Genomic DNA, 15,764 nt, shown 5'->3' with positions numbered 1-15,764 from the left:
TGCTACGCTGGTTTATTCATGGCTGGTAAGAAAAACGACTCGAAATTCGGTTTAAAGACAGTGTACACTATTGGTAATTGTCAAAGACCAGTCTTCTCACTTGGTGTATCTCAACATATGCATAAAATAACTAACCTGTTCAAATTTGAGCTCGATCTGTCGTCGGAGTTGCGAGATAACTATGAAAGAAAAAACACCCTTGTCACACGAAGCTGTGTGCTTTCAGATGCTTGATTTCGAGACCTCAAGTTCTAAACTTGAGGTCTTGAAATCAAATTCGAAAATTTGGAAAATTACTTCTTTCTCCAAAACTAGGTCACCTCAGAGGGAGATGTTTCTCACAATGTTTTTATACCATCAACCTCTCCCCATTACTTGTTACCAAGTAAGGTTTTATGCCAATAATTATTTTGAGTAATTACCAATAGTGTCCACTGCCTTTAAGTCTCATAGAAGAATTGGTTAGCATGCTTGACGGCTGTTTTTTCTCTCTTAGATTTACATAAAAATAATAAGGCCAAAATATGCCTACACTGGTTTGAAGGTTTGGGCATTGTATTCGTGACATCCACTCTGGCAAGGTTGTCTTTAAAAAAGTATGTCAATGTCAATATATCCATCTGGTAATTCTTCAAAGCAAGAACGCTGAATGTGCAATGTTAACCTTTGCAATCATCAAAAGTAATTTGTGAAATCATTATTGAGTTTTGTTTCCACAGCCGTACATGGGAAAAGTAATTATATTGTTCAGTACATTTTGATTGAGTCGTGAAAGACGGATTTGTTTGTCCCCACTGATGATGGAAAGACCTTGGAATGGCGTAATACAGTTATGATATCCTCACTGTTCCGGGGACGTGTCATCACGACGTTTCTATAACATTATAGGTAGGGGACGGTCATGTTTACGAGACGAAGACGAGTTTCAGAAGTTCGTTACAGAATTCCGTGCACGTGTGTGCTTAATAGGTTTATTTGACTTAGTGAATCAGAACGTTTTGGTATGCGGGTAGGCTCCATATTTAATGAGTTGTCACAATTATGCTTGTCAGTTAGATTGGTTGTTCTTTCTTTTGATTCTAGGATGAATAACAACGTTAACTTGTTTGTCTTGCAGTCGAAACTGTTTATCATATTGTCATTAGCAACTCAGTGCTAGTAGTTGCTCGGTAGAATCATAATTAAACTTCGATTTCATGCTATTACGTTTTCGTTTTAATTTCATCAAGTGTGCTGAAAATTGAATATTATGCCGTATCATTAGACCTATGCCAAAAATAACTCAGTTTCTTTATAGTTGGAAGCAACTAATGCAACTAATGGATGTACGCTGTTTGCCAGTGGTTATTAACGTTTGATAATAATAATAATAATATAACAGTTCTTATATAGCGCATCACACAGTGTCTCGATGCGCTTTACATACAAATGCGCTTTACATACATTTACATTATGATTTGAAAGTAAGGCTGTCATAACAAACCTCTTTTGTTTTTGACAAACTGCGTGCATGACCAAATTATTCTTATCGAGCTGTTAACCCTCTAGTCCCTGCACCGCCCAAATTTGCTGAAAACTAATACTTCAAAATTCTTGCAGTTAATTACTGGAATCGTAGTTCAAATTTTAAAAGATAGGCACAGCTTATTTTTATGCACAATTTGAACCTTGATATTTGTATAAAAGTACAAGTTCGCATGAGAACAATACATGTCTCTCGTTAAACGGCTACGGTAATTTTTATGGCGAATGCGAAGGCGTGAGTTTTCGACAATATTATCATGAATGATGAATAAATACAGTTTCCTTTGTGTTTACTAATGAGCGTCTTGTTGGGGTAAGAGCTAAATTATTTCACCATCATTAGCTCCATTAGCTTAATAATGACTATCGAGGATTCTTTTGATGTTCCTTTTTTTCTACAAACACAAGCTAGCAAGGTTTCCTCCTACCACTACAGTATATCGATAGGCGGCTGGGCGGTCCAGTGGCTAAATGGTTAAGCAGAAACTATCGCTTGACAAATTTCTTTGCTAAGCTAATATTGAGAGAGGGGACCGGTTCCACTTATATAAGCTTCGTGTCATTTTTGCTGGTAATTTGTTTCTCTTAAGCAATACTTTCTTATTGTTGGCAAGATTTTGGGCTTACATGTCTGAAAATCACCGTCACGTCACCCCCCCCCCCCCCCCCCCATCACTCACCCTTCCCACCTCTCCCACTAATCCATCCATGAAAATAGTTCTGACAAATATTTAATTGTAGAATAATTTCAAATTATTCGCAAGGTTAAATCACAAAGAACAGCCTTGTGAACGCAAAAAACTCAAGATATTATCGGACGTCGCCACTTCAATGTACTGATTATTTCCGAGTTCTTCAAAACGGAAGTAATCGAAACAAGCAGCACAGATAAATGAAGATTAAAAAAAGTAGTTCCACTTCAAGTTGTCGAAAGACCTTCCTTATCTGAGTGAAATTAAATAATGCCATATGGGACATTTTCAAATTGACATAAATGATATTGTCTGCAGAACTGTTCACGGATGAAGATGGAATTAGGTTTTTAGCTACTGAAAACTGTGTGCATCCTTAATAGAAGTGACACCTCTCCTGTTTCAGCTGAATTTGAAGTTGGACAAGTTTCAAATACTGATGGCATTATGTTATTCAGTTTCGTGAACGATATGGCGAAACATTTTTTAACACAAAGTTTCAAATCCTTCCCATGTAAGCCGACATTACGTTACTACACATTTCAACTGCAATAGCCTGCTAATTAAAACAATTACATTTCATCCGTGCAAAGTTTCAAATCCTACGTTGTGGTATTACCGCAAACCTTTTAAATAACCCAGATTATATTTCCACCATTCAAATTCCACTTATCTCCAGTCCAACTGAACAGCACGAAGGTTGTATTAAAGGATTGTAGTGTATTTCTTCAGAAACCCCCCTTTTATAGATGAGGAAGGGCATTTTTAATACAGCCCTTTTTAGTGGAAACGAAGAAAGAAGTGCAGATGCCGTGTACAGTTAAAGCTTCTAATACTTAACTCCAGTGTAACTAAACCGAACAAAGGTTTTATTTAAGAATTGCAGAATATTTCTTTAGAAACCTCCCTTTTAAAAATGAAGGAATTTTTTGTGAAGAGCCCCTGTTTCGTGGAAACGAAGAAAGCAGTGCGGATGCCGTGTACAGTTAAAGCTTCTATAATATCCAGTCTAACTGAACTAAACAAAGGTTTAAGGATTGCATAATATTTCTTAAAAATCCTCCCTTTTAAAGAACTCTTTGGGCATTTTTGTAAGAGCCCTTTTTCCTGGACACGAAGAAAGCAGTTTTAAAAAGCTTTTTTTGTTTTGTTTCACGAGTGCCTCTCACTCAGAGACCGACATTTAATTCGAACTTTGATGATTGGCCGCACGGTGGAAAAGCATCAATTCCCTCACAATGTCAGGCAGCGTTATCGGAATGTCTCTCCCAAGCTAATAAAAGAAAAGTTCTGATGCAAACCCCCTTTTTGTCAATTCGATTCTAGAACTCTTGATAAAGGTGCTTTCTCCTGCAGCGGCAATAAACTCAATATCCATGGTCAGCTTTTTGCAATTCACTTTGTAAATTCCTTAAAGTTAGAACACAACGTGAAATCGTCTGTTCAGAACTCTACTGAAAAACTGCTTTAACATATTTCGGAGCGGTCGGTAAATTGACTCAATTGTTTAAGAGTAGTCACCAGTGTTTGTTTGCCAAAAAGAAACGTTCGACTTTTAAATTTATTTTGATTTCCTTCAAATTTATACGAATTATTTTCATGAAGGACCTTTGGATTATTGCCATTCATGACCTTTTCTGAGCAGGCGAAATGTTTTACTGACTTTGTGCACTGATGACCAAAGATAAATGTTGCATGGACATTCCCCAAACTACATCAGACCTTGTGCTTAGTTTTTTTGGGGGGTAATGTAACACACTTGGTTCTAATTGTGCGTTTTTCTGCCCGGGCAGTTTTAGCAACGTAACTTTTAAAGATATATTGTCTTAAAGGGAGAGAGGAACACGTGGAGGTTATATAGCCCCCTCTTGCTGTATACAGTCCATGTGTCATCACGGTCCTTGAAAGGTGACTGAAAAGTGACTACCACAACATTTGATCAGACATTAGTGTCCTCCCCCAGCCCTGCAGTGGTTTGAATACATTGCACTGGGAAGCGGGAAATTACTTCTACATTACATCCCTTAGGCGTGTTTAATAAGTATACGGTATGTTTTTTTTTAACACTAGATTAATTACTATGACAACCAAACACATCCTTATTGCTATTATCGCTTCTATTCATGGAATGATTCCAATGGTTTGATCGAGAAAGTCCATTAATTGCTAGAAATTTCAAACAGTTTTAAAACTTTTCCTAAAAGATTATGTGGACGCGGTCCCAAGTAATATGCAAATTGAACCACTGTGCCAAACGGATTAAGGCAGTTGTCATTCCAGCCTTCAAAAACCGTAAAGAACAAAATAATAAAATAACGAAATGAATTTTAAGAAAAACGAGATCACATAACGAACTGTCGAACTCGTAGAGGAAGCAAACAATAAAGAAATACATAAATCAAACCAAAAACTAAACAAACTAAGCAATTTGTTCGGTTTAAAAAACAAACCGAACAAACTCAGCTAAATGGCGTTGGCCTATAATCATAGAGCTATGTTCCTCGGGAAAGGCAAAAGCCTGACATGTGTATGTTACTCGCTCTCTATTACCGACCGGCAAAGAACCTCAAATAAGTCCTTTTACGATCGTACAGCGACCTTGTAAAGTGCACTTCAACCAGAATTTAATTTGATTAAAAAACTGCAATTGCTATACGAAATTTCCGTTTCAATAACAGCTGACGCAATTCTGTATGTGAGCATTACAACATTAAGTCGATTATAATATATTTTGTTGGTCACAAAATCCTATTCATTGCAATTTTGTGCGGTATCAATAGAGCATTTTAAATTGCAGTTTGAAGTATGTTATGGTTGTGTGGACCTTTTGATAAAGGGGGTTAAACGATATTGAATTCTGTAAGAGTAAAATACACAACCTCATTTATATTCTATTGATCGAAAAATCCTGGATTAATTTACAAACTTTTGATAAAAAACATTAAGTTGTTTTTGGAGGAACATTTAGCAATCATTGATTTTTTTTGAACACTCGAACCGTCTGTAGGAATTCGCGGTTAACTCGGATTACATGGACCACATGAATAAAACACGTTGCCTTTCAGAATGAGCTACTAACTTATGCTAAGATTTATCAACAACGTCTCAAGTTGCGAACACTAGTGTTCGATTCCCTGTGTGAGCATGTAATGTATAAGGGGTTAAGGCCGAGTCACACGGCAGCGATAACGAAAACGATAACGATCACGACGCAAAGAGAACGCATTCTATTGGTTGAATTGCTCCGACGCAGAATACGCACACGCTCATTCAACCAATAGAATGCGTTTTCTTTCCGTCGTGGTCGTTATCGTTTTCGCTGCAGTGTGGCTCGGCCTTTACTTGTGTACTAGTAGGGACACAAGTGTGTTAAACTGAACAATGCGCGGGGACGAGCACCCTCTTCCACTTATATAGTATAGATGGAAATTCGTCCCTACCTAGTATCGAGTTAGGTAGTTTTAAATCAGAATTGACGGCCATTTTGAAAAATGCCTGCCGAGATCACCAAAGTTCGATACATTAATTAGTCCGATGTCTCTGTCCCCGCTTGCCACCCTACCCCTTGTGACAAATGACAGTTAAGGCCATTTTAATCCAATCTTAAAGGCAACGTATACGTTTGGTATTTGGAACCGTTCGGTTGTTTTAATCCTAAATATACAATAAAACTAACATGTGAACATGCTTTTAAAAAATGTGGTGATTTTCTTGAGATAGGCATATGTCCATGCAAAAAGAATAGTTTATAATTTGTTTTCTTTTCAGATTCATATTTTGGGCATTTTTATTTTATTTTAAATAACCAGATTTCTTTGAAGTGAATTATTTCTTAAAATGATTTAACTATAGAAAGATGCTGTAGGCCTCTCACCCATTTTGTGTGTGCAATTAATTTTGAGAGTTATACCAAAAGTAGACCTTCACTTTAAAGAACCTACACATCACGATCTTATACATTGTTATTACATTTTCAGTGAAATCCGCGGTTTAACTCATGTTATGAATGAATTTTAATGCTATTGATCCAGCCCAAGCCTCTTACAAGGCCACAAGACTTTAAAGCCAGTTTGCACCGCCATTTTTACGTAAAATGACAGGTCAACCTAAAAACACAAACCATGCCTAATGCACCAATTACTGCGGGTCTACAGCAACAAACAATATTTCATATATTTTATCCATCAACCGTAAGTGACGTGTCTTTCATAATTAGGCCTAATCGGAAATTAAACCCATATACTTGTAAGTGGAAAATGGCCTTAAAGGCACTGGACACTACTGGTTATGACTCATGTTAGCATGCATAAAAAATTGCTAAGCGAGCAATGGAGAGCTGTTGGAAAAACATTGTGAGAGAACGGCTCCCTCTGATGAAGTGCGTAGATTTTCAGCCAGTAGGTAGTTCCTGACTCAAATATTAAAAGATTTCAGGCGCGGCCTGAAGCCTTTTCCAAATGGGAAGGGCCTACCTAGCCTGAACATCTGACGTCACACTAACTTCGAGAATCGTGAATAACGCGGCTATAAAGAGCTGCTGTACACAATTACATTTGACCTTGCATCATTTCACGCGGTCTTCACGAGATTTGCAGTTACATCCAACGTTAGGCCTGCAAGTGTATACGAAAACACAACACCTGTCTTTATCCTTGCAAATAAGGACAGGGGGCCAGTCTAGGGCCTACCCAATAATGGTCCTTGCAAAGGATAAGGATATGGGACCAGTCTAGGACCTACCCAATATTGGTCCCTGTAAAGGGTAAGGACGTGGTCCCAGTCTAGGACCTACCCAATATTGGTCCCTTCAAAGGGTAAGGACATGCACCAGTCTAGGACCTACCCAATATTGGTCCCTTCAAAGGATAAGGACATGGCACCAGTCTAGGACCTACCCAATATTGGTCCCTTCAAAGGAAAAAGACATGGCACCAGTCTAGGACCTACCCAATATTGGTCCCTTCAAAGGATAAGGACATGGCACCAGTCTAGGACCTACCCAATATTGGTCCCTTCAAAGGATAAGGACATGGGACCAGTCTAGGGCCATCCCAATATTGATCAGTGGCCATCAATATAATGATAACTTCATAAACTGTCATGTCATGGTGATACTGAGGTTTGAGCCTATTTGTTGCCAGTAAGTTTGTATGGTCAATCATTTTTGGAGTATAAGTAAAAAAAAAAAATTCGTGGATCGGTCAGTTTAAGGAGCAAGTCAATAGTGAGATAAAATGGACACTGAGAAGACTGTGTTCTAGAACACTTCGACGTAGTGGCACCTTAAAACTGAAAAGCCTACGCGGTCGTCTCGTAACTCAGGAAGCGATCCCTCACTAGGGCCTATGGGGCCGATACGTCAATTTTTTCCCAAGGAGCAGAATGGGAATTACTTGATTTGAATGCACTCCGATGAAGTACTAGTCGGCCTAGATAATGTGTTCTTGACGTAATCAGTAGTGACTAAGCCTTATCTTTATTAAGTTAGTTCACATTACAGTTTTGTAGGACTTTTAGGACTTTTTTCCTTTTAGTTGGTATTATGTGCTATTACCGGTAATAGTTGTAGTTGTTGGGTCGCCGATTTTGTTATCATGTTATGCATTGAACATTATTATCAAGTAATAAGCCACAGGGAAGACATTCGAGTTCTCGTTATATGTTGTTTGCGTGGGCCTACACGTAGTTCACAAGCGCACAGTTTTAAAGATACCGTGACATAGGCTTACAAGAAAGATAAAAGTACACATACTTAACTCCTATTTCGGTATTCTTTATTAAGAGTATTGATGAAAATAGTTTTATTATTATTATTATTTTTTAAAATTTATATTAAGCTTCAACTCTGTGGGTGTTTTATTTTTGTACAGTAAGCCATTGTTATTAGCTCTATCTTTCATTATTTTAGTAAAACAAATAATAGCGTGAAATTTATTTTCTGTTATTCGTCAGAGGCACTTAAAGGTTTAATGACACTCTTTTGGGGATCCTCTATATTTAGAACCTGTCCATATGGTCCTTGTGTGAGTGGGACGGATACAAATCAACTACTTTAAAATGACACGGTTGAGACATTTTAAAAATTAATTGACCATGATGTGATTATTATTGACACTTAACTTCACTTTTTTACAAAATAACAAAAGAAGGTGCTTTGCTATTAACAATCTACAATCCCGGCCAAAATGCTTGGACCACCCTTTCCTGATTCAACAGTTCCCTGTGCACTTCCCATTCACATTCACATTCAAGACATTTGCACCCCCCCCCCGCCCCCGCTCAATGTTGATTGTAATTCGGAAGACAGTCGACAAATGGAACCAACATTGAAAGGGGGCAGGGGGGGCCAACGAGATATGACCGGGATTGTAGTTTGTAGGTTGTATCCTAGTCCTGTCGGCCTTACACTTTCGTATTGTACTACAGTGACCGTGTACAGAGGAAGAGTCCTATATAGGGCTAGGTTGTACCCCAAAGTTTACGCAGAGATAAGTGCCCCTTGTGTTAGCGAGTTGTAAAAGAGTGCACTGTGATCTCTTCAATACAGACCTAATGTATGCTGTTAGCAAATATCAAAAGATTTGATTAGAGTAAAACAAGAACATTATAAAACTTATCACGATATTGAAAACATTTATATTAAAGCCTCTTGACATTATTTGTATGCAAAACGATAAAATTGTGTAAATCCCTGTTCATGCTAATTATGCAATACGAATTTTGAAGCTCGGTTTTCGCAGCGATTGTTTCGCAGGAGTTCATCACAAGTCAACATGTATTTGAGATTTTAGACCTAATTGCATTTTTAATACTTCACGATTTCTATTGATTAAGTTGTTGTTGAATGTTTTTAAGAATGTTTACTCCCGTTGCTATAGTTCCGTATTTTCTTATTTGTTAGTTTGTCTATTTGTCCATGTTCAGCGCCCTAGAGCATGTTCACATGATTAGGGCTCGATACAAGTTTTGGTAATATTAACTGATGCGAATTAATCGTTGTGAATTTGTGACGTCAGAAATCGTATCACATTCGCAGGAAGTATGAACCGGGCTTAAAGACAGTGTACACTATTGGTAATTGTCAAAGACCAGTCTTCTCACTTGGTGTATCTCAACATATGCATAAAATAACAAACCTGTGAAAATTTGAGCTCGATCGGTCGTCGGAGTTGCGAGATAACTATGAAAGAAAAAACACCCTTGTCACACGAGGTTGTGTGCTTTCAGATGCTTGATTTCGAGACCTCAAGTTCTAAACTTGAGGTCGCGAAATCAAATTCGTGGAAAATTACTTCTTTCTCCAAAACTAGGCCACTTCAGAGGGAGCTGTTTCGCACAATGTTTTATACCATCAACAGCTCCCCAGTACTCTTTTCCAAGTAAGGTTTTATGCCAATAATTATTTTGAGTAACTACCAATAATGTCCACTGCCTAGGATTCGGGTACTTTTTCAAAATGTCCACAGTTTTACATTAAACTTACAGGGTTTGAAGATAATGATAGTGGAAAGCTTCCCTTCAAATATTACTAACTAAGGTTGTGTAGTTTTTGAGAAATAAGTAAAACAAGTCACAAATAGTTTTGGTCTCATGAGACCAAAACTAAACTATTTTAGCATGTAAAATCCCCTTAACCAGGTATGATATTATTCCAAAACCATAGCATAACTGGTTAATACGTTTTTACATGCTAAAACTGAGATGAAAATGATTACTTTTACTCATTTCTCAAAAACTACAGCACCTTAGTAAGTAAAACTTAAAGGGAAGCTTTCTACTATCATAATCTTCAAACTGTGTAAGTTTAATGTATATCTGTGGACATTGTGTTTTTTGTTAGGAAAAAGTACATTATACCCTCTAACGGTCCAACTTTGTTTGTTTTTCTCCAGTCCAAGGTCACGTTACCAAAAACTGAGGCTAGAAAGCATCTTTTTGTATACGTAAATCTGACACCCTTACAGACAAGAAACTTTACAAAGATGTCTGCATCATACTACATATATGTTTCAATACATGTATAGGGCCTACTACACAAGCTCAAGTGCAACATGTTAAGCGTATCTTAAGATGATAAGCTTCGCACCATAGATACGCCTAGCTTAAGATAAGCACGCTGTAACCAGTGTGATTATGACTGTATTGCACGACATGTACCCTGTTAATTTATGATAGAAGAATATAAATTAAGTTAACAACTTATCAACAGTGAATAGGAGCGCAGTTATTTGTTCCCTTTTTCATAATTTTGGTTATGACGTAAAGACGTCTGCGTAAAGTGCTTCTTTGACGTAAATGCAGGTATTGTAAATAATATTTTTTTACATGGATGTTGTTACCGGAATGTGTTTAAACTGCGTTTAGTCCCAGCCTATATTTACATGGTTGTATACTTCATTTAGTACCGGACTATATGAACATGGGTTTAGGCTGCATTTAGTCCCGGCCTATATTTACACGTACCCGACTATTTGAACATGGGTTTATGCTGCATTTAGTCCCAGCCTATATTAACATACTTCATTTAGTACCGGACTATTTGAACAGGGGTTCAGGTTGCATTAACTCCTAGCCTCTATTTACATTGTTTTAAAATTCATTTAGTACCAGAATATATAAATATGGCTTTATATTTACATGTTATAATTTATTTAGTATCAGACTATATAAACATGGGTTTAGGCTGCATTTTTTCCTGGCCTATATTTTTCATGGTTTTACACTTCATTTAGTACCTGACTATATGAACATGGGTTAAGGCCACATACTATGATCAGCTCGATGCAGTAAACCTGACATTTTCTTATTTATGGCAGATTACAGTTGTTTGATATACACACTGAACTTTATCATACATCTTCAAAAAATCAGCCCCGAGCAAATGAAAAAAAAAATAGTTTTAAGAAATAAAACACCATGCTGCAATGTGTTAGGATATTTTAGAGAATTTACACTTCAGAATCAACCAGATAACTTTCTTGAAAACAGGGTGTTTAGTGGCGTAGACAAACGGGTTGATGCAACTGTTACAGAATATCAACATGCCGGCGTATGGTATAACAGGGTCACTCTTCTCGTAAAACAGACTAAACCCAAAGGGAGAAATGCACAACAAAAATACACACACAATGTAGAACATGTTCTTAGTCACTTCAACTTGTCTCCTGTTTATTTTTGCCCGGACGTTATTGTGTTCTAGTGGTGGATTGTTTTCCCTCGGGTTGTGAGACTGTGAGCTAATTTGCCGTGCGCTCGGAGGGTTACCGGGTAGGCTTCCTGCGGCCGCTGAGGCGGTGATGGCACCAACGGGGCGAACGGTCGAGCTGACGGTCAACAACACTCCAACGGTCCGGGAGTGCCGGCGTACGTGGAAGAGTATCTTCAGGTAGCTGTAGGTGATGACGATGAAAGGCAGCGGGTAATAAGTGGCAGCTAATATCTTACTGAGATTTTCCGAGTTATGGTGGCCAGTATCCCATGTGCAGGAGCTATACTTAAAGTCATATCCAAGTTTGCCAAGATCGAAGACGATGGGCACAAAGGCAAGCAGCAAGGGCACTGTCCAGATCAAGGTGATGATAGTGCATAGCTTGGGTGTTGTGTATATAGTCTGGCATCGTCCTGGGGTGCCTGTTATAACCACATAGCGGATGGTTGCGATGCAGGCTAGGGTGTAGATGCTACTACCGATACAAACAATCAAGGTGAACCCACACGAGCTGCATATCCAGTCCGGTAAGGGCCAGCCATCCACGCTTAGGATAGCCACCACCATCCATGGAATATTCAGACAGGTCATCAAGTCGGCAACGGCCAGGTTCACAACGAAGACGTTAGTAATGCAGCGGAGTTTCTTGGAGAGTGCCACGGCGCAGATGACCACGATGTTCCCAACGCAGCCACTGATGCTGATGAAGATCATGATGCCGGACAAAATCCCTCGTTGCACCGGGGTGAGGATCGAGGTGGGAGACGGCACTGCCGACGGCATCTCGGAAAATCCTGATCCCTCCGTTTCGTCATTGAAAGTAGAATTCAACTCCATTGTTTTAAAATCTCGAACAACAATCTAACGTCAATTACTTGTTGGAGTTTCTTACGCTCAAACTGGACACATATCGACAGCTCATCATGTTCAAACCGTTTTCATTCTACATCTCCACATAAACAGTCATTAAATAGCACTGTACGGTCCGTTTATTTTTGTCTTACACAATGTCAACTTCAATCAGCAGCACTGACAACTACTAAATGAGGTAAACATGTACTTTACAATAGAGTGGCAATTAAAGCACTCGTCAAACACTATAGCTTAATGATTGGTGAAGGTAGCCGCATCAGAGGTCCGGCCGTGATAAGAGAGATACAAAACCCGTGTGGTGATATAAATAATGAGAGTTCGTGATTTGCAATATAAAAAAACTCGTTGCAGTCTGGCAAACCGGAGGAGGCGTCAAACAGAATGAAGAGGAGTTCTGTTGATAAAAGAAAACCCACTCTTTGCCAAGACGTAGTCATTATAACGGCTTGCAGGTCTGCATTGCTAAACAAGTCGATCCATGCCACAATCAACACACGTGTAGAACTTAGTAGCAATGTCAGTGACACGAAATGCGCACGCAACACAACAGAATTTACCAAGACATTTACATAATACACATGGTTTACTTTGCTATAAACCAGAGCTGTCAATATTTATATTTTGCAATCAATGAGTTTTGTATCAGAAAGATATTTCGAATCAATCAACAAAGGGAAAAAAGTTCCCATAGTCAGTTCTAGAATATTTTGAGTAATTACCAGTAGTGTATAGTGCCACTAATGAATACCGATATGTGTCCTTAATTAAATTCTACAGACAATGAACAGCATAAAGATAAGGTTTTGTTAAGCTTTACGTAAACCCAATGTGTTGTCAAGTTCTTCCGAAGGACAAGTTGCACACATAATTTAAAGGGTATGTATAAACGTTTGGCAATGACTCTGACAATTATCGCCAATACAAATATACATGGTAGTAGGCCTATAGGGATGCTTTGTATAGTATATAACGCATTTTGTGAGACATTCCCCCCCCCCCCCCCCCGAAAATGTTATGGACTGAACATAACTGGGTAACGCTTCTCGAAGATTATGTCTTTCGTATTATAGGGTTTATTATTCTTCCTGCGTGGACATTATTCGCGCCGGATTATCGGTGATTTCTCCAAAAACGCAAACTTGGGTTAGTTTTGCTGTATATTATGCCTATTTTCGTGAGGATTGAATTATTATAATTTTTCCTAAAACCAAAGGTATGCCCTAACATTAACTGTCAACAATTGTACGTGATAATTTTACACACCTTTATCAAAATCATTAGTGTGGTACTGCCTATTGCCCCTTTATAGTGTGGATGATTTGGCTTCAATAGGCCTGTACGCTACGTGTTTGGAAGGGCAAGGGCACCAATACATTTTCTTTCTCGGTATAAAGGACACCCTACAGGGAAATTGTAAATTTTCTGCTTGGGCATTTTCAGGGCAGCAAGGCAGTTACCAGGGGGCATGGAGGCAATCGCCTTCGTTGCCTCCGTGAATTAATGCAGATCACACCGGTAGACCATGTTACCAATCATATCCGATTGGTCCAAGCAGTAGCCTACACATTTCATTTGTCTACAAGACACTCATCATTTTATGCGAGACAGATATTTTAAGCCGAACGTGGGCTATAATGGACTGCTATTTTTGTTCTGTACAAGCAATGAAAGAGGTGTGACTATTTTTGTTAAATAATACTTGATTTTTAAAACCTTTGATCGAATTTCGATACTAATGGATGTTTTCTAGCTCTCAGAAAACCCTAGACCTTGACATTCTTTGTACAAAATGAAAGGACCTAAGTGTGCAAGTAAACAAAATAGACTTTCCAAATCCATACGTTGCCCGTTGTTGTCATAGTAACAGAACACTTTGTCTTATTGACATTTTGACCAAATGTGTGGGTCTTAAAACCGGTTTATAGTTAAGATTTTAAAAGCTTAGCCTCGCCAAAATGCAAAAATAAAACCGTTTGTTAAATTCAATTATGGTTTACGGCCTTATGGTTGGGAAATGTTTGATTTCTTATTGCTATAAAGTGTCACCCTTCGGCTATTCTCTGAACATGCATTCAACATGTTTGAAGAAATTGTCAAATTGACATTTTTACCCTACTCTGTCCCAGGGGTTTCAGAATGTTTTCGTTCGGTTGGGATGACTGCTATCACAATAATACCTCAATAATGTTAATTTTCAAAATGCAGGAAAAGTGCGTTTGAAGTTCTCCTTCGACTTGAATTAATAAATACGTCAATATATGCATGCTTTATTGATATGACACTCTCCATATAGGCTAATTGAGTATTAAAGATTACATAATTAATATAGCATACAATGACATGCCACATTGAGTTCAGTGTTCAGTGTGAGGGGGTGTGGGCGGGGGGGGGGGTCCTCTGTACACAAATAAATGGTGTTGTATATAGAGTGCGAATTATAAGGGAATGCCACATACCGGACATGGTAAAAAATAAAGCCGTTTCTGGACAAACATATCTGCAACACAAAATGTTTTAAGTGCCACATCTCACAGATAAACATACACATTTCCAATAATTGATTCGGCATTTAAGTATGAATATCCACAATTTAATCGATATAGGAGATTACTTTGACACCGCAAGTGCAGTGGGAGTCACAATTATAAGACATGTCATTGCAAAGCTGCCTTCATGGATCATGATATGTGAGCAAGCGGTAACAAGCAACCCTATGGATCAACACAGTTTCCTCTCCGGGGAAGAAACTGCCTGCATGTAAGTTTGTGCGGAGCATAAGTGCCTAAGAAGCGCTACATCATAACAAACAACAACCGCCTTCGGGGTTTAAGTGCACTGCGTATAGATACTTCTCATCCACTTTAACTCTTACGGGTTCTGCTTTGTTTTAAAGACAAACGTGACCTTTTGTGTAATTGTTTTCGGTCTTTCTTGATCACGATAATGGAATTCATCTGAAACCTCATTTGATGAGATTTCCGTTCCTTAGATGGTGATGTAAGACATCATGGAACGATGTGAGATGTCAAAGAATGTATCAATGATTGTGCCAGGAACTATCAATATCGAAAACCACTCGTCGATTAAATGACACAATTAACGGTTCGAAATTTAGCTCGATTTCACGTTCCAGGAGGGCCTATATCGCGAAACTGGTTAGCAATGGGATTTAAACTTCAGCGTAAGTTTGACCCATTTATGGGTCAATTTGACACCATTCCCGGGTCATACTAACCCACATTATGGCCAGGGCCCACGGGATCCAGAACCCAATACTTTATATAGCATTAGGCTCCAGCTATCTATTGAAGACAATCAAAACGTCACATATCGAAACGTCGAATTTTAAAATCCCCGTTTTCCCGAAACCACTACAACAAGTAAAGAGATTACTAAATATAGTGCTTTACATCAAGATTTGCTTCTGAGATATATTGGTTTAGAAACTGTGTTTTAGTCTTGTGCCA

General features: G+C 38.4%; 1 protein-coding gene across 1 annotated transcript; it reads right to left on the bottom strand.

Annotated features, from left to right (window-relative positions):
• Window positions 1-10,909: 10,909 nt before the first annotated feature.
• On the bottom strand, window positions 10,910-12,261 carry LOC117293544 (melatonin receptor type 1B-A-like). Its single transcript, XM_033775902.1, has one exon. The coding sequence runs from the start codon at window positions 12,259-12,261 to the stop codon at window positions 11,146-11,148; it is 1,116 nt and encodes a 371-aa protein (XP_033631793.1). The 3' UTR covers window positions 10,910-11,145.
• Between the last annotated feature and the right edge of the window lie 3,503 nt (window positions 12,262-15,764).

This window comes from Asterias rubens, chromosome 8 (assembly GCF_902459465.1).
Source record: "Asterias rubens chromosome 8, eAstRub1.3, whole genome shotgun sequence".
Lineage (NCBI taxonomy): Eukaryota > Metazoa > Echinodermata > Asteroidea > Forcipulatida > Asteriidae > Asterias > Asterias rubens.
Note: the sequence above shows the minus strand (reverse complement) of the source record. Positions and strands in the feature narration are given on the sequence as shown.